Source organism: Micropterus salmoides, unplaced genomic scaffold (assembly GCF_014851395.1).
Source record: "Micropterus salmoides isolate LMB-PRFRI ecotype aquatic unplaced genomic scaffold, ASM1485139v1 Ms_hic_scaffold_4, whole genome shotgun sequence".
Lineage (NCBI taxonomy): Eukaryota > Metazoa > Chordata > Actinopteri > Centrarchiformes > Centrarchidae > Micropterus > Micropterus salmoides.
Window position 1 is genome coordinate 23,284,154 of NW_024043372.1, and position 20,454 is coordinate 23,304,607.

Consider the following 20,454-nt stretch of genomic DNA (forward strand, 5'->3'; position numbering starts at 1 on the left):
AATGACCATATTCATGTGAGAGTCTGATAAAGCAGATCACACATCTGCATAAAACCACACTGGATTAACCTGAAATGACCCTCTGTCATGAGTGTCATGTGTGTCCTCAATCATGTTTGTGTGCAGTAGACAAGCCAGGATAACTTTTTACAGTGATGGAAATGAAAGCAAATACAAGAATGTAAAATAAAAATAAAAAACAGCTCAGTAAAATCCTGTCCAGCAAACCTACAACAGAGATTAAACTGAGCTTTTAGGATTTCCAGCCCTGACAGAATAATGTCTACAAATTATTTCACCATATATCAGGAAGTCACCTGTTTTCTATCTTTAACAATACATTTATTTATCTGACTTTGTCACTTCCAGTAACAAGATGAACCTACTATTTCATCCTGATGTGGACTAAATTCCAAGTGTGTTTCTTCATGTATATGTAAATGCAATATGTGTAAATGTTCATTAATTAGATAATCATCTTTGTAAGGAATAGTTTTGGAAACACACTTATTTGCTTTACTGCTGAGGGTAAGATGAAAAGATTGATACCACTCTGTAGTATTTGTGCGGCTAATGTGAAGCTACACCTCGCAGCCAGTTAGCTTATCTTAGCATGAGGATGGAAAGAGGTAGCCTGGCTTGGCATCTAACACCATCACTCTTATTAGCCACTTTGATAGGGCTGCTCCCTAAAAGTTTTGATTCGAAGACCCCGAGTCAACTAACATTCCGTCAGTGAAATCAGTGCTCTTTTGTTTAAAACATGACTTACAGGTAAAACATGAGACTCATGTAGGCTGATGAAAGAAAAAAAAGGAACAAATATTCGAATTTGAATCTTCATATTGAACAGCCATATATTTGGACAGAGCCAGGATGTTTCCTGTCTTTGTGCTCAGCTAAGGTAACTGTCTGCTGGCTGTAGCTTCATATCTACCGTACAGTCATGACAGTGGTATTTATCTTCTTGTCTAACTCTCGAGTGTTAGAGTTTATTTTTGTTAAGTGTATTTCCAAAAATGTCAGATTATTCCTTTAATGTAAACATTAACACCTACAGTGTAAATTCCTTGAATCTTGTTTTTGTTAATGTTGGTGTTTGTGGCAGAGCTGCGGTGTGTTTAAAATCTGATGTTTACACTGGTTTGGCAAACAGGCATTTAAGTTTCATTAATAATGAAGAGAAATGCAGAGGGTATATATTCTGTGTTTTTTTTTTTTTTTTTTTTTTTAGAGGCAACATTAATCTTCTACTGAAGGACACATTGAGATGCAAGAAGCCCCTTAACAGCCCCTGGATCTATCAATCAATACTGGCCATGTGATACTGGAGCAAACAAGAGTGACATCGGTGCTGCCAAGAAACATTGCTCCCTTTAAAGCATCTAATCTAGGAAAAGTCACTGACAGTCACATTTCACTATTAAATTTAATTTAGTGATCTCATCTGACAACACTGAGCATATTTTAAACTCTTTTTTAATATCACTTTATCATTTTTCAAATATGACATACAGAAACCGTGATCAAGAACCATAAACACCCAAAACATTTTAAACTCTTACTTATATTAAGCCTTTCCTCTTCCTCACGTGTGGGTCACAAGACTCCCAAAATATAGTTTTACTCATTGGTGAAGATCTTGTACTCGCAATTTCCCGTTATAGCAAGTTGTAATTTGAAATAGGGATAAAACAAAAGATTCACTGATATTTAACATGTATAAGAGTTGGGTTACTCCAGAAAGTGACAGACGTATTGCTCCAGATTTGCTGAAGGGTTCCTTTAAAAAAACAAAAACAAAGATGTGTCAGTGAGCGCACACCACTTTAGTAGTTTGTTTTTTTAACTGGACCTGGTATGAATCAAACAACCAGTCAATCACAGTGACTTTCTTTAAACAAGGGTTATCTGGGATCTAAGTTTCTTGGTTCCTCCTTTCCAGAGCCATACAGAGAGGTAAATTACTAAATAAACAAATTTAAAGTATTGGGGGGGGGAAAAAAAACAAACATAGTAATTATTTCATAAACTCAGATCAGATTTGCTGTAACTGAAATCACGTTGACATTTGTAATAATCCTAATACCCAGTTAAATTATCCAATACAAATCCAGATCTCAAACAGAGCATTACTCAACAGTATGTCATGTTGCTCACTTCATCTTCACTTAACCCTTACCCTCTAGATATGTATCTTTTATATATATATAAAAAAAATTGTTTAGTACTATCTGGTTTTTAGCGGCCTGTAAAAGAACACCATTTCCCATAAGATCTCGACCACTACCGGTTAAACATGTTCATGTTCTCAAAAAATAAAAATAAAAAAAAAAAAGATCCAGTTTTCCCCAAATCAGTGAAGTTAAGTGAGCAAAGTTGTGTTTGTGTAAAGTAATCAGTGAGGCTCCACCCCAGAAACAAGAGTGGGAAAAGGATTTTGAAGAAGTCCAGTTGCCCTGGATTTTAACCCACCTTGGGTAACCTTGACCCAGATGACTGAGAATCTTCAAACATTTTGAGGAATACAAAGATATTGATTTTTCTGTATTATTTTGTATGTGTTATGTTGTTAAATAGGTGCACAATGTAACCTGGGATGTGATCTAACAGGGTTAAAAAGGCATTTCTCATTTAATCTGGACTTTAAACACCAATAAATGTGGCTACCTGTGTATTTTATTTTCTGTAGCCTGTTCAGTGATTTTTTGTTCAAGTGACTATGTCTGCTGCTTAACCCCCTCACACAGAACAACCAGTTTCTAGCTCCACTTATAAAAAAGGTAGGAGGTGGTGACATTGTCACATGATTTATATGAAATTACTTAGGGTAACATGTCACCTTGTCCATAACATTACACTCATGTAATGTGTTGTTATTTTAATTTTAAGAATTTTTTGAAATTGCAAACAGTGTGTGTAAAAGCTTCAGTAATTTTGTGAATCTGTGCTTTACGAAGAAGTTACTTTACTAAGTAACCACAATATGAAGCAGCCCCAGATCTGAAGTGTAAACACGAATGTCAAATGCTGCCTGTTGGACTATTTGGTGCATCTGTCAACCAAGGTAGGGAGCATGTTGGGTGTTTTCGAGCAGGCAAAGAGTGAGAGTGGACTGCCAATGAGTCCACAGTCCATTCCCTTCCTTTTTCCCCCTTTCACGCCAGCAGAATTTATGAGGCTATTACGAGCGTGCATGCAGTGTCAACAGTGCCCAGCTAATATCTTTATCCAGCACCGTGAGGAGCAGGGGGGCCTGTCAGACAACACAACCCCCACCCAGGAGACAAAATGCCCTCCCAGCTCACTGTTCAGCTGAACACACACACACACACACACACACACGTAAAAAACACTTAAGACATTTGACATGCATCAGCTGCTCAAACAGAATAGATGGCTTCTTTAAGGTAGCCAGCAACTTAAATAAGGAATTCAGCCCTCTCTTATAATGAAGAATTCTGTTCATTTAAGGAGGAAGATGAAACCTGGTCAAATGCCCAGAGTATTAAAATCAGTATAGTGCACATTGTAACACACCTACATATAGAAATACATTGAGGTACAGTGGATAGAAAAAGTCTACACACCCCTGTTAAAATGCCAGGTTCTTAAGATGTAAAACACTGAGACAAAGATAAATCATGTCAGAACTTTTTCCACCTTTAATGTGACCTATAATGTTTATAACAATTCAATAGAAAAACAAATTGAAATATTTGACGGGGGACAATAAAAACCTTACAATAACCTGGTTGTGTAAGTGTGCACACCCTTAGACTAATACTTTGTTGAAGCACCTTTTCATTTTATTACAGCAGTCATTCTTTTTGGGTAGGAGTCTATTAGCATGGCACATCTTGACGTGGCAATATTTGCCCACTCTTTGCAAAAGCACTCCAAATCTGTCAGATTGCGAGGACATTGCCTGTGCACAGCCTTCTTCAGATCACCCCACAGATGTTCAATTGGATTCAGGTCTGGGCTCTGGCTGGGCCATTCCAAAACATTAATCTTCTTCTGGTGAAGCCATGCTTTTGTGGATTTGGATGTGTGCTTTAGGTCGTTGTCGTGCTGAAAGGTGAACCTCCTCTTCATCTTCAGCTTTCTAACCGACGCCTGAAGGTTTTGTGCCAAAATTGCCTGGTATTTGGAAATGTTCATAATTCCCTCCACCCTGACTAAGGCCCCGGTTCCAGCTGAAGAAAAACAGCCCCAAAGCATCATGCTGCCACCACCATGCTTCACTGTGGGTATGCTGTTCCTTGGGTGATGTGCAGTGTTGTTTTTGCGCCAAACATACCTTTTGGAATTATGGCCAAAAAGTTTTACCTTGGTTTCATCAGACCATAACACATTTTCCCACATGCTTTTGGGGGACTTGATGTTTGTTTGTGCTTGGATGTTTTTCTTTGTAAGAAAAGGCTTCCGTCTTGCCACCCTACCCCATAGCCCATTCATATGAAGAATATAGGAGATAGTTGTCACATGTACCACACAGCTAGTACTTACCAGAAATTCCTGCAGTTCCTTTAATGTTGCTGTAGGTCTCTTGGAAGCCTCCCTGACCAGTTTTCTTTTCGTCTTTTCATCAATTTTGGAGGGACGTCCAGTTCTTGGTAAGGTCACAGTTGTGCCATATTTTCTCCACTTGATGATGACTGTGTTCCATGGAAATTCTTTTCTCCTGACTTATGTCTTTCAACAATGAGATCTCTCTGATGCTTTGAAAGCTCTCTGCGGACCATGACTTTTGCTCGGAGATGCAACTAAGAAAATATCAGGAAAATCCTACTAGAACAGCTGATCTTTATTTGTGATTGATCAGAGTCACTTTAAATGATGGCAGGTGTGTAATGACTTCTAGTTAACCTGAGTTTGAATGTGATTGGTTTATTCTGAACACAGCCACATCCCCAGTTATAAGAGGGTGGGCACACTTATGCAAACAGGTTATTTGAGGGTTTTTATTTGTAATTTTTCCCCCTCGAAGATTTCAGTTTGTTTTTCTATTGAATTGTTCACATTATAGGTCACATTCATGGTGGAAAAAAGGTTCTGACATGATTTATATCTGTCTCATTATTTTACATCATAAGAACCTGGCATTTTAACAGGGGTGTGTACACTTTTTCTATCCACTGTATACGCTAACTAATACTGGTGTCTTTTAGTACTAACCAAAATGTGTATGTAGCATAGAGCATTAAAAACTGTCAAATACTGAAAGCATCAAATATCTGAACAGATATCTAATCTTGTTTACTCTTTTGATCAGATATTTCCAGGTTTTAATCAAATTATTTGCCAATTGTAGGGCCCGATCAGACAAAATGTGAGGTGCACTGCCTTTTTTGAATCCTACATCTAAAAAGAAAAGGCAGTGGGGTGCTTTTATATACAATATATAACATACAGTACATATATACTGTATATATACATAGCTGGGAACAGGGAAACGGATACATGTGGGTACAATCTGCTGTCAATCGTTGGGCCTCACAGAAATTCCAACTAACAACATGGAGCCCATTTCCTTTCTGAGTAGCTGAGCATTTGTGCATTTGTTTGTGGTAGGTTATGTTTGTTTTAACGTCAATGCTATATTTTGCATTTAGGTTTAAACCTTACAATGATAATACTGGTGAATGTGAGCAAATGTTAGCTTAACACAAACCACAAATTGTATGCTACCAGTTAAGTAATAGTACAGTTTAAATGAATGAAAACATCTTCCCCGAAATCTCAAGTACCGCACTAATTTGCCTCCCGGCCAGCTGGTTTCCGTTCAAATCATGGTAACAGCAGTTGGTAAAATCATCTAGCTCTAGGTATCCAGCCACAGCCACCACTAGTTTGTCCATCACTACTGTCATCTGATTGAATAAAGGGGAAAAAAGGAAATGAAAAACACAAGGTGCTCCGAGCATCTTAAATGCAAGGCATCCACGGCGCATTAGATTCGTTATTTAAATAATCAGTCTGGGATTATTTTATAGAAATTGTTATTGTCAGCAAATCCAATGAAAAGACCAAAAAGAAAAATGCATTAGATCACTCATACTTTCTGACTTCCCTGTCCCGCCTGTGGCTATCAGCCTTATGCCTGTTGATTACAGAAAAGAATAAATCACAAATATATAGTTGTATTATTAGAAGGGCTGAATAATTCCCTAAAAGAGCTGGGCACTGCAGTTTTTAATAAACATTACTCAAACAGGAGTAAACTGTGTATTAGTTGGGGGCTATTTCTGGTGGGGAGTTATGCAGATTTTGTGATCTAGTGCATATTCACAGCACAAGGGATTGACTAAAAACTACAGTGTCCATGTTAATCGTAATAAAGAAACAGACAGCATGGTGGAAAGTAACTAAGTAGGCTACAGTTCCTCAAATACTGTACTCAAGTACAAATTTGAGGTACTTGTACTTTACTTTACTTGTATTTCCATTTTATGCAACTTTATACTTCTGCTTCACTACATTTCAGAGGAAAATATTGCACTTTATACTCCACTATATTTATCTGACAGCTGAAATTACTAATTATGTTTCATGTTAACATTTTATTTTTTAAAAGTGTTTAAAAGGGTTATAAAATTGCATTGTTAAAGATTAAACCAGTTTAAACATTTTAAAAGCAATGCCTGGCTAGGGCCTTTTGTCACATTTCAGATTTAGCAGTTCCTCCAAAGAGACATTTTTCCTCTAAAACTCACAGATGGTTTCATTTAAATAACTGTTGGATTTAACTTAACTTTTACTTAATTATAGGTTCTACATACTTCGTCAGGCAATGCAATAGTGTTACTCATTGACCCATTGTGCTTTTAATAGTTTTTGGACAACAATGGAGGTCTATGGCACAAAGGAATAAGGTAGGCTATATCAGGCTTCGGCTACACAGGGAATCCTTAATAGTTTCAATTCATTGTTGGTTTTGGTCTTTTCATGAGATTTATTGACAATAGGAACTATAGCATATTGACAATCTTATCCTTTAAAGGAGCTGTATGTGACATTCACCACCAAATAAATGTTGCACTAGAGAACTAGCATCTAAGTCCAAAACAACTGGGTGCTGCTGCCAACCAGACTCCTTGACCTTGCAGCTCATCATTAAAACTGGACAGAACAAAATAAAACTCACCAAAACCATCGTTGTTAGTCTTTCTACTGTTCCAACAATCACCAACTCTGGATTGGTCTAAATAAATTCTTAATTCACGACATTATATAAGAAAGGAAACAGCAGTTGTATCGCTCTTCTCTAAGGCAACAGCTTCACAGGTTTTTGGTTTTGTGTTCTTCCTGTTATGTTGTTGTGTCTCATTCTCATTTTGCCATTTCCATGTTTACTAGTTGTTGATTCACTTCCTGCCTCTGTGTTCTAGTTCTGCGTTCTCGTTTAGGTTTTGTCTGATAGTTATACATGCGTTCCATTTTATTCTGTTACCCATTCACACCAGTATTGGGAGTAAAGCGTTACAGAAGTAACGCAATTACAGTAATGTATTGCTTTTTGCTGTAACGCCGTAATATAACAAAAATGGTAATATTATACCCGTTACAATCTCATTAACACGCGTTACCCGATGTTAACTTGAAATTATGGTGTTTTGTTTTTTTAATAATTCAACAACACCATGAAACATTTCAGCACCAGAAAAACAAATCCAAGAGTGAAAGAGTAACGTTATTTCCTGTTACGGGAATCCGATGGTCGCAATTTTTGGCAGGGTGCAAACTACAGAGGATCTTGGCTCCACTTAACAAGACGGTAGCTCCCATGATGGATCATGCGTAAACAGATTTCTATATGCTGTGTTTGTGCTTTAACAAATTATTTTCATGATTAGAGGCTGCAGTCAGTTCATCCCGACTGATCCTTTTGGAGTGTCGTGAGATTCAAATAATCTAGTTTTGCTTCCCATTGTCCTAATTACTTGTGTCTCACCTGTTGACTCCTTCCCTGCCTGTTTGCCCCAGTATTTAAGCCCATGCACTAAGATGCATGTGCGGCCAGACCGGCTTCCAACACATACTGAGGGTTTGTGATGCCATTCTCTACTCAAGACGCCATCACTCTACTATATCTTTACATAGCAAATACTTTTTTGCTGCTATATTAATGCTCAGAATCTCGCAATATTTGAGAGTATAGGTTTATTTTGTTAAATGAAAAAAGGTATTGTATCAGGACCAAAACTCGGGTGTTGTACCAGCATCAGAGTTGAAAATCCTAAAATGATACCCAGCCCCAATGTTAACTATAAGTGGTCAACAGAGAGCAAAGGTGTTATTTACAACATCAATTCAGCCACCCCATGTTGTGAGCTGAACTGCAGCCAAATGTTGTCATTAAAGACTCCACAGGGCCGTTGTCCCTCTTTCTGTGATCCATCTGCTGCAGGGGAGACACTGCGGCAGGCCTGCCATCTAGCTCACTGGCACCAGTCTGTTTTACATGTGGCTGTTTGACACATCACAGCAGGAGTGGCATTATGGCCTGGTGGCAAGAGGGGCTCAATAGCTGTGGCAGCATTAGCTCTCACATTACGCGCACACCAACTCATTACAGCTCACCGTGGGGTGATGCTGACTGAGGGACGTGGGACTCCGTCTGAAGCGCATCGTCTCATACTGTGGAGGTGGTGATACACGCCAGTGGAAGACTATTCACTGATGGACCATTAAAGAAGCCTGCAACAGCAAAGCAGTGGTCTCTTTGAGCAGTGTGGGATGTTGAAGCAATAATGTGTTTTAATTGTCTGCCCTATGGGCACTCTCTGATTTGGAAGCATGTGGTCAAATAAGTCTGTCTGATTTTTTTGTGCATTGTTTTCTTTCTATTATGTGCAAATTTTATCCTCCAAATTATGAAAAATGTATTTCCAAAGACTGACTTTTAAGTTGGGATTTTAGACATTACATGATTATTTTCGATTAAGTTTTAGTGGTAGCAGCATGAGCTTTGCTCGCAATGTTTTACTGATTACTGTAATAATTGTAACAGAAAGTAACTGTAGTAAACAAAGGGAAGAAACAGGCTCAGAAATCCTTACTGGCATCCATCTTTATATTTCAGGTTCCCCCCTGCTTTTCAATTAGTTTATATCATGTGGCATTTCTATGAGGACTCTGACAACAGATAACAAGTTAAACTCCTGCAGCGCTCCACAGCTGAGATAAGCACACAGAAGAACAACTTGAATCCCAAAGTGAGAATCACATCATGTAGAAAGGAAATGAAAACAACCAGCTGTCCAGTTCAAGTGGTACAGTACAGATGGTGAAATTAATTTAGGTGGATAAACCTGCTTACGTATCAGGAATGAAATGTAATAAGGACTAAATGAATTAGATTTTCCACTTGTCTCTCTGTCAGTCATGTTGGACCTGACCAAAAGGCCCCCTGACTCCACTAAAAAAACTCATCTCAAAGTTACTTTACTACGTGTCTAGCAGTTCTCTATAAATACTCTCTTATGTGTCTTTCTTTTACCTGAATTTTGCATTTTTTAAAAATGTTTATATTATTTAAAAGTCAGAATCTCATGTTTTAAATTGTTAAAATTGAAATCAAAGTGCTGTTTTAAATGTCATTTTTTGATTATTTCCATACCTTCTATCCTGAACAAATTCTTATAACACGTCACATCCTGCTTTTGAGAAACCTGCCTGCTGTAATTTCTACTGAATACAAAAATAACTCTTTTGTGTTTGTGATCAGGGCTCGTAAATGTGCATGTAAGAAAAACTTGACCTGAAACGAACCAGTCTTCCTTTAAGACTGTATTATTTGTTCATTTTTTATAAACCTCTCATTATCGTGTAGTCATTTTCTAAATTTGTTTGTTGGCTCAATATGGTAGATTTTACTGATCGAGTCTTAATGGCCTATTATCTTTAATGGAGCCAGTAGTATTTCCGTTATCCCCTTCACTTGTTTTTATGTTAATGTCGGTAATTTAAAGAAGAATCCTTAACTGATCCTAAAAGCTCATAATCCTGCCTCTTGTCGGCTATTTTTGTCTCTTTTGTTGCAGTGTAAAACTGTACTGCTCTTTTGTTCCTCTTAATATAGAAAGATTCATCCAGCTCAGTGAACTAGTGGTTGTAGCATCTGCCCTGGGATTGACAATGTTTGAGTTTGATTCCCTCTCCCAGTTTGTGAGTTCAGTTCCCAGTTAGCTCATTGAAACCCTGCATCATAAAACTGCACAGAGAATTACAAACCTCTTGTAGACGAAAATCTGAGCTTGTACCGCATCTGGGCCTCATTGGAGTTCCGCCGGCGATAAACTGTGTGCAGATGCTGGGAAAGACCTGTGTGATGTTACACTAGCAAAGAGACTCCAGGAAGTTACTGCTCACAGCCGACAAATACTCAAGTGATCGATTTTACGTATTTTTGTTTTTGTACGTATTAAACAAACGAGATGTAACTTTTATAAAATATATAATTAGAGAGCTAAATGGTGCTGTTAGGTTGATTTTCATTTATCTTCAGACAGAGCTAGTTGTCTCCCTCTGTTTCCAGGCTTTATACTATACTAAGCTAACTGGGTGTAGCTTTATTTTTGACTAACAAATTGTGCGTTCCATTTGACATGCAAAGTCGAAATTTTCGAGTTCCAAGTCGGAAATTTCTACAGGAAGGCCCCTTTAAGTCGGATTTCCAACTCGGAAAGTCGGGAGAACCTCACCAACCGCAACCTCAAAATCCTAGCTGTAATATATTTTTTATTGCACTTCTGTCTTATTTGTGTATCATTAAATCAATCATACACACAGTCCTTTCCAGCTTATATCTGTCGACATGTTGCTACGGTTGAACAGTTGATTTTGGTAACAATGGTCAGAGGCATCAATCTTGGTTTTCCAACTTAAATCTGTTGTTCTACTGGAACACCGTCAACTCAGCTGTGGGTTTCATTCCCAGCTCCAATCTCCAACTTCCGAGGTAAATGCACCAATATATGGGAGTGGTGTCAATCTTCTCATCCACCTCTCTGCTAGAAAGCAAATATGTGTATTTTTTCCAAAATGTCAAAAATAAAACTGCATTTCATTTGAGTTACTTAAAAGACTCCACAAAGCCAAAATAACACTTGTAATTAAGGTTCAGTAATTATATCTGCGTATTATATGGATTTTTTGACTTGTTTATAGCCTTACTGTGGTACTAAATGTTTGAATGTTTCTATATTGTATTATACAAATAGTGAAATGTACTGTATGTATGTTACTTGAGGTGTTTTAGGCAGCATTGCTAGTATTTTATTTTAATCATTTTAATCCATTGCTGGTGTTTTATTTTTATCCTTTTTTTGTAACTGGTTATATGTTACCCTAAATAAAATTTTCAGCTTGTTAGTCCAGAGACTGTCTTTCAGTAATAATATCTGCCAGATTTAACATCTTTCTGCTGCTGCTCCTGTCCCTGGCTTTTAAATTTTTTGTTGGATGGAGCCGTCACAGATGAGGATCAATAGAGACACAACCTAAGGCAGATCCAGACTAATAACACAAAAACTCAGCACAAATCCTCTACACTACTCTAGTGTACATAAATATGAATATATCTTAATATCTACCAGGTCTGTGAGGGATGTATTTGATTTTACCATGTCTGAGATTTTATTTTGCTAGTAGAGGGGGTAAACATCCCAGCTTATTGTCCTGGCCATTCTTTGGTTGCCTTTTATCCCAGTAATACTGCATTAACAAGGGACATGCCCCTCCCTCCCCCCCTCTCTGGATCAAGGGCAAGCAGTGCCATAAAGATAACATTGATTGCCCGCACAGGTCTAGAGGACATAAGACAGGATTACTGAGGAACAAGTGTCAGACACCATCTTCACCTCATAACCTTTGTCATAACGGCTCCATTAGCTCCTGTGCTACAGTAGTTTTATAGCTGCACTGTAAGAAATGTCAACAGTAAACTGTGTGTAGGTGTCAATGCGTGACAGTACATCTTAACCATAAGTGCCTGCTGGTTAAACAGATACTACTATAAAATATCATACTAAACTAATTTATTACATTAAATCTGAAGCTTTTTCCACATGCTGAAGGTCATTTATTTTCTGTGAACAGCAGAGTGCCATTTTGCTCAGCCACAGCAGGATTAAACTGCCACAACTAAATGCAGAGATCATTTCTCAGTGCAGCTGGTCCCTGAGAGAAGGGCAGATCTGTCGATGAGACACGCCTTCCCGTCCCTAATAAGTGATTAGACTTATCAAAGTGGTGAGTCAGCAAGTCAAATTAAGCTGAGAAGATGCAAATTTGTCTAAGGTTGTGTTAGTTAGGCAATTTGTGCTGTGGTGGTTTTACACGAAGAAGCGTCAGGTCACACAGCCCCTGTTTGTTCTATAGTGTACAGCCATGCTAGCATCTCTGCAGCGCTTTGAGCTAAATGCTAACGTCACACTGCAAACATGCTCACAATGACAACACTAACATGCTGACAACCATGTTCACCATCTTAGTTTAGCATTAGCATTTAGCATAGCAAGATTCTTGCTTTGAGTTTGCACATCCGCAGCTGGTTGGCGCTGTTAGTTTGACTTTGCTTGTGACAGAATGTAACGTACATGTTTATGAATAGATTTGAAGTGACATAACATTTTAATTTTACTGCTTTTGATTAACTTTATGGTTAAAGGGAAAATAAGCACGAGAGATTAGTTTTACTGATGGTACGTTCCAGACATCTCGCAACTCGAAAATTTCTCCAACTAGAAAAAGTACAAAAGAATGCTGCTTAGAGTTCCTACAACTCAGAGCAAGTTCATCTACCCAGACACTTCATTAAAGTTGTCTGACACCACACTGGCAGCATCTATGGAAGTGCACACTGTAGTAAACCATCAACTAAAACCCCTATGACTAAAACACAACATAAAGTATATTTGTCTGTATTTACTTAAAATAACACATACTACCATACAGTAAAACCTGTTCTGCATTTAAATTGATGTCAACATTTGTCACCAGTGTTATTTTGTTGCCGGTTAAGGTAAATAATCTCTGAAAATCATCTTCTCTGCAAAAAATATGCTCCATCACTCTGTGTACATGTATGCATGTATGTGTATGTGTACCTGTATATCATATCCACCTTCAACATGTACATAATGAGAATAGTTTACTCTTGCATCCTTTGCACTCTGATTACTGCACTATTTGTCAATATGTCTATATTGTTTTGTTCATAGTGTGCATATTAGTGTTGTCTATTCTGTAGTTTGTGTCTGATTTTATTTTATTATTATTATATTATTATTTTATTATTGTATAAGTAAGCACATCGTGAGCAATGTACAGTCCTGAGTCAAATTCCTCGTATGTGTACACATACCTGGCAATAAAACTGATTCTGAAGTTATTCAAGAAAATGTTAGCAGATTAGACTGGAACACAGTTAACGAGTAACGTTAAGGTTATTTATGTCACTCTTTTCCATTAAAACGGCTCTTTTTAATTAACACCAAGGGCCCTGCTGAGGGTTCAACTGTGTTTACACTTGACAAAGAAACATCAGTTTGTCATGGCCAGCCATGCTTTTTGTTTATATTTGGCGTCATGTTCCTGTAACGCTGTGACGTCTGACCGATCGCAGCCATCGCAGCATGACAGTCTACATGCTAGCAGCTCTGTGAGGCAGTCGGTACTCAGGCACAGTGATGCTTTCAGCTAAATGCTAACGTCAGCAAGCTAACATGCTTTCACTGACAAAGCTGCTACAACAGCATGGTAATGTTTAGCAGGTATAATGTTAACTATATTCACCTTTTTAGTTTAGCCTGTGAGCATGCTATGTGTAGCTGAGGCTGATGGGAATGCCATCGGTTCTGCAGGTATTTGGTCATTGGAACAATTAAAAAATGACCAGATGGTGGCGCAAGAGGAAAATTAAGGGATTACCAAAGTTCACAATTAATCCTGTAGGGGAAATTAATGTCTGAACCAAATTGCATTTCAAAACTACAAATGTCACCTCATGGCAGCGCTACCTTTTTATATACAGTCTATGAGCACTACACGAAAAGTCACAGGATCACTAAAGTCATAAGAATTCATCCTCTGTGAACCATGAACACCCTGTACAAAAATTCATAGTGATCCATCTAATAGATGTTGTGATGTTTTTGTCTGGACCAAACTGGTGCTAAAAAAAACGCCTAACCACAATCAGAATGAGGCTGCAGCTATGTGCTCTTATTAGTGCTAAATTATTCTGTTGTAAACCTCATTAAACAGAACTTCTCTTTCTTGTTATGAGTATTGCAATGTGTACTGCATTATGTATGCCTGCAGAAACATATTTAAATCCCTAAATTACTCTGTGAGGTCTTGTCACTGTCTCAGCATCATCTCACCTCCTAGGCAGCAAATTTATTCAGGCAGCAAATTGGCTTCAACAATTCAGTCAAAAGTATAAGTTCACTAACAGACACGCTTACTGTATATATGAACACACACACTTACCAGTGGGACAGTGCTGAAGCTGTCAGTGTGTCTTTCCCATTCTGCTTGGACTAGTCTAACTTCAGGACGCAGGAACAAATAGGGGAAAAAACACAGTGATTAAGGTTACAGTGGGGTCAACAATCCACCACACCAGGAAGAGAACCGCCTCTTCTTAGAGGAGATACACCAAATTGACAAAGTGCCAGACTACCTATTTTCCTGCCTGAGAGAGGAAACAAGTGAGCCAGAAATCAAGCCAAATATCTAATTAAGAGGGCAATGGGGTGATCTGGTCTTTGATCTGTGGTCAAGCTGTTGTTCCAGCTCCTATTAATCAAACTACTGGCAACTATCAACTCCTCTGAATAGTTCCCCTCTTGTTTCCTGACATGTTTCAGGTCTCACATGGTTCCTGCTGTGACCGGTTCATTACAACCCCTTACATTATTCTAATGCCACTCTGATTACTGTGAGCCTGTGTGATGTAGGAACACAAATAATTCAAACTGCATAGAAAATATTCATCTCTTCCCTGGACTTGAGAACTGAAAGTGTTGAAGACTCACCAACCTGTATATACACAGGGACTGAAATTGGTACTGATGTATTGGAGGACAGAGGGAGGAGGTGATGCAGAATACCAGGATGTGTCCGGGCACCAGGGAGCAGCAACAAAGAGGTTCAGTTCAGGTTACTGACAGCTCTCAGCAGTACAGTAAAATCACTGAAAAAGACATATCTGAAACTAAATGCACTCACCCTCACAGCTTCACTTGCTGCCTTTTCCCAGCTGCCATCACTCAACACAGTTTGAGAAATAAAAGGCAATTTATATATGATTTTTACATTAGTTTAAAAAAAAAAAGTCTTTTTCTAACAGGTATAAATAGAATTACTTACATCTTTAGTGGCAACCTTTTATAGTGATCGCTATAAGCAGACGTATATAACCCAGATATAGTTATCATGCAGATTACCATCTAACTGATCATTTGTATATTTATTACATGAATATATAGTATTGAAACAGATGGCTTCGCTATTTACTGATTTTTATAAACTGCTTCTAACAAATTTCTAATTTCTGTGCTGTGTATAATTTAAAATCACTATACAGTACTTCAATAAAATATAGCTTACTGTAGTTCAAATTATAATTAGGTTATAGCCTAAAAACAGATCCCTGTAACCATGATCACTATCAGCGGTTTCCGCTGTCGTCTTGGAAAACAGTGATGGACACTTTTCACCCTTTTACAAAATTTTACAGACAACAATTAATCATATAATGGGGAAAATGATCAGCAGATTAATTGATTGTAGCACAATGATGTCCTTTATCAGTTGAGACAGATCACTGCTGTACACAACTTTTCAACATGAAGGCATACAGTACCATCTGGTGGATATTCTCATACTGAAACTCTGTCTCCTTATTTCGTGTCCTCTTGCCGCCATTAAACAAATGCTTTATGAGACAAAAAAAAAAAAAAAACGTCAGACCACTGTCCAGTTAAATTCTTGATATTTATTAAATGCTAAAACTCCAACGAGCTGAGACGTTGTGTTCTGTTGTTTCTATGATTTCCTCAACAGTATTTACACTCAACATTATGAACCAACTGCACAGCCAATGTGATCTTTTATTTGATCAAAAAGAGTTCCTGTAGAAGGACAGCATGTCGTCTAGACTCTGTGCAGGCTGGTGGGCCTGGCTGAGTTCTGCAGGCTGGGGGGGCTGAGACTGGCTCTGTGGCTGAGGGGGATATTGGTTCGGATACTGTGGAGGATACTGGGGTGGGTACTGGTTCGGGTACTGTGGGGGAAAGGGAGGAAACAGGTGAGGTGGTCCAGCAAACTGAGGAGGAGGAAACACGGGATAAAATGGAGGAGGTGGGTACTGGGGATTTAAAGGGGGAGCTGACACAGGAGCTGAGTCTGCTGGATGATCTGAAGGTGATGACTGCGATGAGGTCTGTGCTTGTAACGGAGGTGGAAGATTTTGTTGAGGTTGAGGAGGTGAAGGAGCAGTTTTAGGCTGAGATGGTGGTTCCTCCTGGCTCTCAGAGATTCCTCCTGGGCCTTTGGTCCACTTAAAGGACATCTTGGATTTATTCTCCTGAGTTTTATTCTTCCCTGTTTTTTGTCTCTTTCCCTCAGCAAAGTACGCAGAAGGAGGTGCAAATTCTGATTCTCGCTCTTCACGACGCCGAGTTTTCCACTCATTAAACATAAACTCTGGAAGTGAAAAGTAAAAAAGTGGTATTAAAGAAGTTGATTATTTGACAAAGTACAGAAGGAGTAACTCCAGTCTTGCCATAGGAACATGGAAAATTATCTGTGGTATACATACTTCAGTTTAAATTCTTGTTTCATCCATGAAACATTTCATTTTAGATATTCAAACATAGCTCCACAGTAAAATACCACAAAAAAGGGCAGTGAGAGATGAAGATCTATAGCTACAACTGTATAACCTATAACATGGTGACCTGCCAAAGAGAGTGAAGAGGCGGCACACACATGTATTGCAGAAATTATGCATGACACCTAAACAGTACTACAGCCTATAGTAGAGAATAACAAGGCTTACCTTTGCCTCTGTCCCATTCTCTGACATGAGGAACTCCTGGTTTGGTGTCCTTCCTTTCTTGGATCTCCACTTCCACTTTCTTCACTGTGCTGACCTCTGGGGAGTCCTCTGGCGGAGGCGAGGGTCCTATTAATTCAACTTCCCCCTCCTCTCCTAGGAAAAACAATTCACAACAATCCCCTCATTGAAATTCATGTGATTGTTGAGCTGCAAACAGGCTTTTTACACAAGCAGCTCCACTTATATAATATCAAACAGAGCAACAGCTCATAGCTGCATTTGATACGAGGTGGGTGTGGATTCTAACCTTCAGGCTCCTCCTCTTTCTGCTCGTCCTCAGTCCCATCCAACTTGGCCTTCTTCATCTTCCTCTGCCTCAACTTGGCCAGTCGGGCCTGCAGGATGGCCTGCCTCTTCTCCTTCAGTTGTTCCCTCTTAGTGCGCTGCTCTGTTGTCTGAAGGACAGGACAGATGTAAAGAGAAACATAGTCTGAGCAAAAACTAAAAAAGGACATTAATCATCATCATCATCCAAACTGGCTTTTATTCATCAAATATCACAGGTGCACAAGGACTTTAAGTGTGTAGCAGCATTGCCAAAGCTGTGAACAGTGGTGATGTACTCAGTGACACTCAAGACTTAACAAAGACGCATATGAACAACATATGTCCATCAGTCCAGCGCAGTGTGGTTGTATGTTTAATGTAGAAACATGTGAGAGTATGTTTGTTGTGTGGGGCTACTGGTTATAAAGGGAATCAATATTTTGAAATGCACACACTTATAAATATAATAAGTATTTCTGTGTTTATATCTGTCCATTAATGGATCAGCAGCTCACCTGGTCTCTGAGCATGTCCAGAGTTTCTCTCTGCTTTCTGCGCTGTTCTTCATCCTGAGAGAATGCAAAGTAACCCACGCCGAGCTCCCGAGCCTCTGAGACGAACAAACAGACCAAATGCTTTCTAGAGAACAAGATTTAAAAACCAAATCCTTTCATTTCAAATGTGTGCAGAAATGTTTTACAGTAACAATAACCTTGTCCCCTGATGTCCTCGTAGTGGAGAGGTCCAACGGGCCTCTTCATAGCCTCCTCTTCCTCCTTCTCCCACTCCTGCCTCTGAAGCTCTCGACGCATGTCCTCTGAGAGTAAGGTCTTGTCAGCTGAGGCTCTTCTACAGGAGAAGTCATATCCAACAGAGTTGTAGTTCTCAGCATGACACCAAGAAACCATCACATGCAATGAGTTCTTATTTGTTGAATATTTACCCCTTTCCTTTAAGCTCTTGGTCCATTTTCTTAAAATCTGGCAGGTCTTTCTTCATGCATCTCCGAGATCGGCCCAAAGCGTCCACATAATCCACCCTACAGAGAAACAGTGCAGTAGGAGAACCAGCAAGTTTTGTAATTGTTTAAAACCTCAGGCATTATTAGAACTATGTAAAGGATACATTTTCACATTTATTAATTGTACTGTCATTATTATAACTATAATTTTTTAGCAGTGGTGGTGGTATTAGTTAAAAATAGATCACTGGGAGTCGTCAGTGTTTTTTTTATTAGCTATATATTTAACGTATATACTTTACATACATATACAACCAACAAACCAAACTACCATTTCCAAACCCTTGAAAATGAATGAATCAGACGTTACCATTCCTCATCTGGATTTTGAGGAGGAAGGTTAGAAGACGAGCTGTCTCTGTCCTTATCGTCTTTTTCCATTTGTGCAAGCGTTCCTCTCTTTTTGTCGATAATCTTCTGGGTGAAGTCAACCAGGTACAGCCCCTCTGTCTCTTCATCTGACGTCAAGTTGATTACAAAGTAAATCCATTTAACATACAACTCAATATCAGGAAAATATAATTTACATATCAAATATCATTTATAATTGTACACCAACCTGGAAAGTCTCCTTTTGTCATTTGCTCATAGAGTTTGGCCTTCTCCTCCAACTTGCGTCTGTTAAAAGAGGATAAATGAGGAGTTATAGGTTTTGGTCACATTGTATTGTGACAATAAATTTCCTGTATGCTGCCTTGAACTCACCTTGATGTATCAATGCTGCTCTGCTCCTCAGCCAGCTGCTCTGCATCTTTCTCAGCTCTTGCTGAAACACCAGTATTTTGTTTGCTCCAAACATTAGGTTTCTACACAGGCGCGTGAATAAATGACATCCTGGTTAGTGATGTCAATCTGTAATCATACAAGCAGGTGAAAATAAGTCCCAAAATAACACATACTCTACCTTGACTTTGGATTTTGACGTGAATCCAGCACCAGCACTTTCTTGCCCAAGTTTTTCCTGTTTGAATTGTTCCTGCTTTCTGTACAGTTCAGCTTTAAGGTCCACTAGCTGTAAGAAAAAACCGGCAAAATAAGTACTGAACAAACTGTAAATGTTTAAAGCTGCTAATGTATAGCGGCTAAGTAAAACAACAGTTAACTGTATCTGCCAGCAATTTAGCATGACTACAAGGTAACATTAAGCTAACGATAGCTGCTATTATCCTTTCATTAAACGTCACACAGCCGCGCAGGTTATCAATAAAAAAAATGTAAAGCTGCTTCTTAACTCAACTCACCGATGAAGCAGTCACATTGAAGGGTTTCTTCTTTTTATCCATGTTTACTAATTGTTTTCTACGCCATAATATTCAAACCAATGTTATGTGCTAGCTGTACCGACGTCTTCGTCGGTGGTTCTCTTTCGTTGGAAAAATGTCGGCTTACCGCCCACTAGTGGCGGTTTTTGATGCAAAATATCTCAAACTCTCTCAATCTGCTCAGCTCTATTCGTGCCTTTCAGATAATAAAATAAAAAAATAAACTACACTTAACTGTTACTTAATTCACTCAATGTACAGAGAGAAGGGACGTGGGAAGAAGTGTGCTGCAAATAGCGACATAGTACCACTATAGTGTTTCCTGTAGTATTAGTATGTTTTTTCAAAACAATACTGAAGTTATACTATTTTGTATATTATTATATTGTTTTTTATATATTTTTTGGACGCTCTATAGAAAGTTACTATTGTACAATATACTATAATACTATAAATTTACTATAACGTCATCATAGTATTACTGTAGGAATGTTCTATAGTGTGTTCAAAAAACAACTACAGAAACACTACTACACTATAGTTATATATAGGAATACTACAAAGATCTACAGTAGATACATAGTATTACTAATGAAATATTATGGCTACTAGCTAATAAAATAGCACTACAGAAAAACTATAGTAATAGCTGGTGATACTATAGAACACTACAAACTTAGGCTACTATATAAAATTTTTATAGTATACAATAGTAATACTATGGTTCATTTTCATAAGGGTGGGGTTGTTGGTACACTTTTCATTGT

General features: G+C 38.4%; 1 protein-coding gene across 1 annotated transcript; it reads right to left on the reverse strand.

The window, feature by feature from the left end:
• Nucleotides 1–15,963: 15,963 nt before the first annotated feature.
• Nucleotides 15,964–19,807, reverse strand: ccdc174 (coiled-coil domain containing 174). The gene is made up of 11 exons (XM_038697604.1): nucleotides 19,667–19,807; nucleotides 19,330–19,437; nucleotides 19,131–19,231; nucleotides 18,985–19,043; nucleotides 18,736–18,883; nucleotides 18,348–18,443; nucleotides 18,117–18,253; nucleotides 17,920–18,014; nucleotides 17,385–17,532; nucleotides 17,078–17,230; nucleotides 15,964–16,722 (listed from the first exon to the last, which is right to left on the reverse strand). The coding sequence occupies exons 1-11, from the start codon at nucleotides 19,706–19,708 to the stop codon at nucleotides 16,136–16,138; spliced, it is 1,674 nt and encodes a 557-aa protein (XP_038553532.1). The 5' UTR covers nucleotides 19,709–19,807; the 3' UTR covers nucleotides 15,964–16,135.
• Between the last annotated feature and the right edge of the window lie 647 nt (nucleotides 19,808–20,454).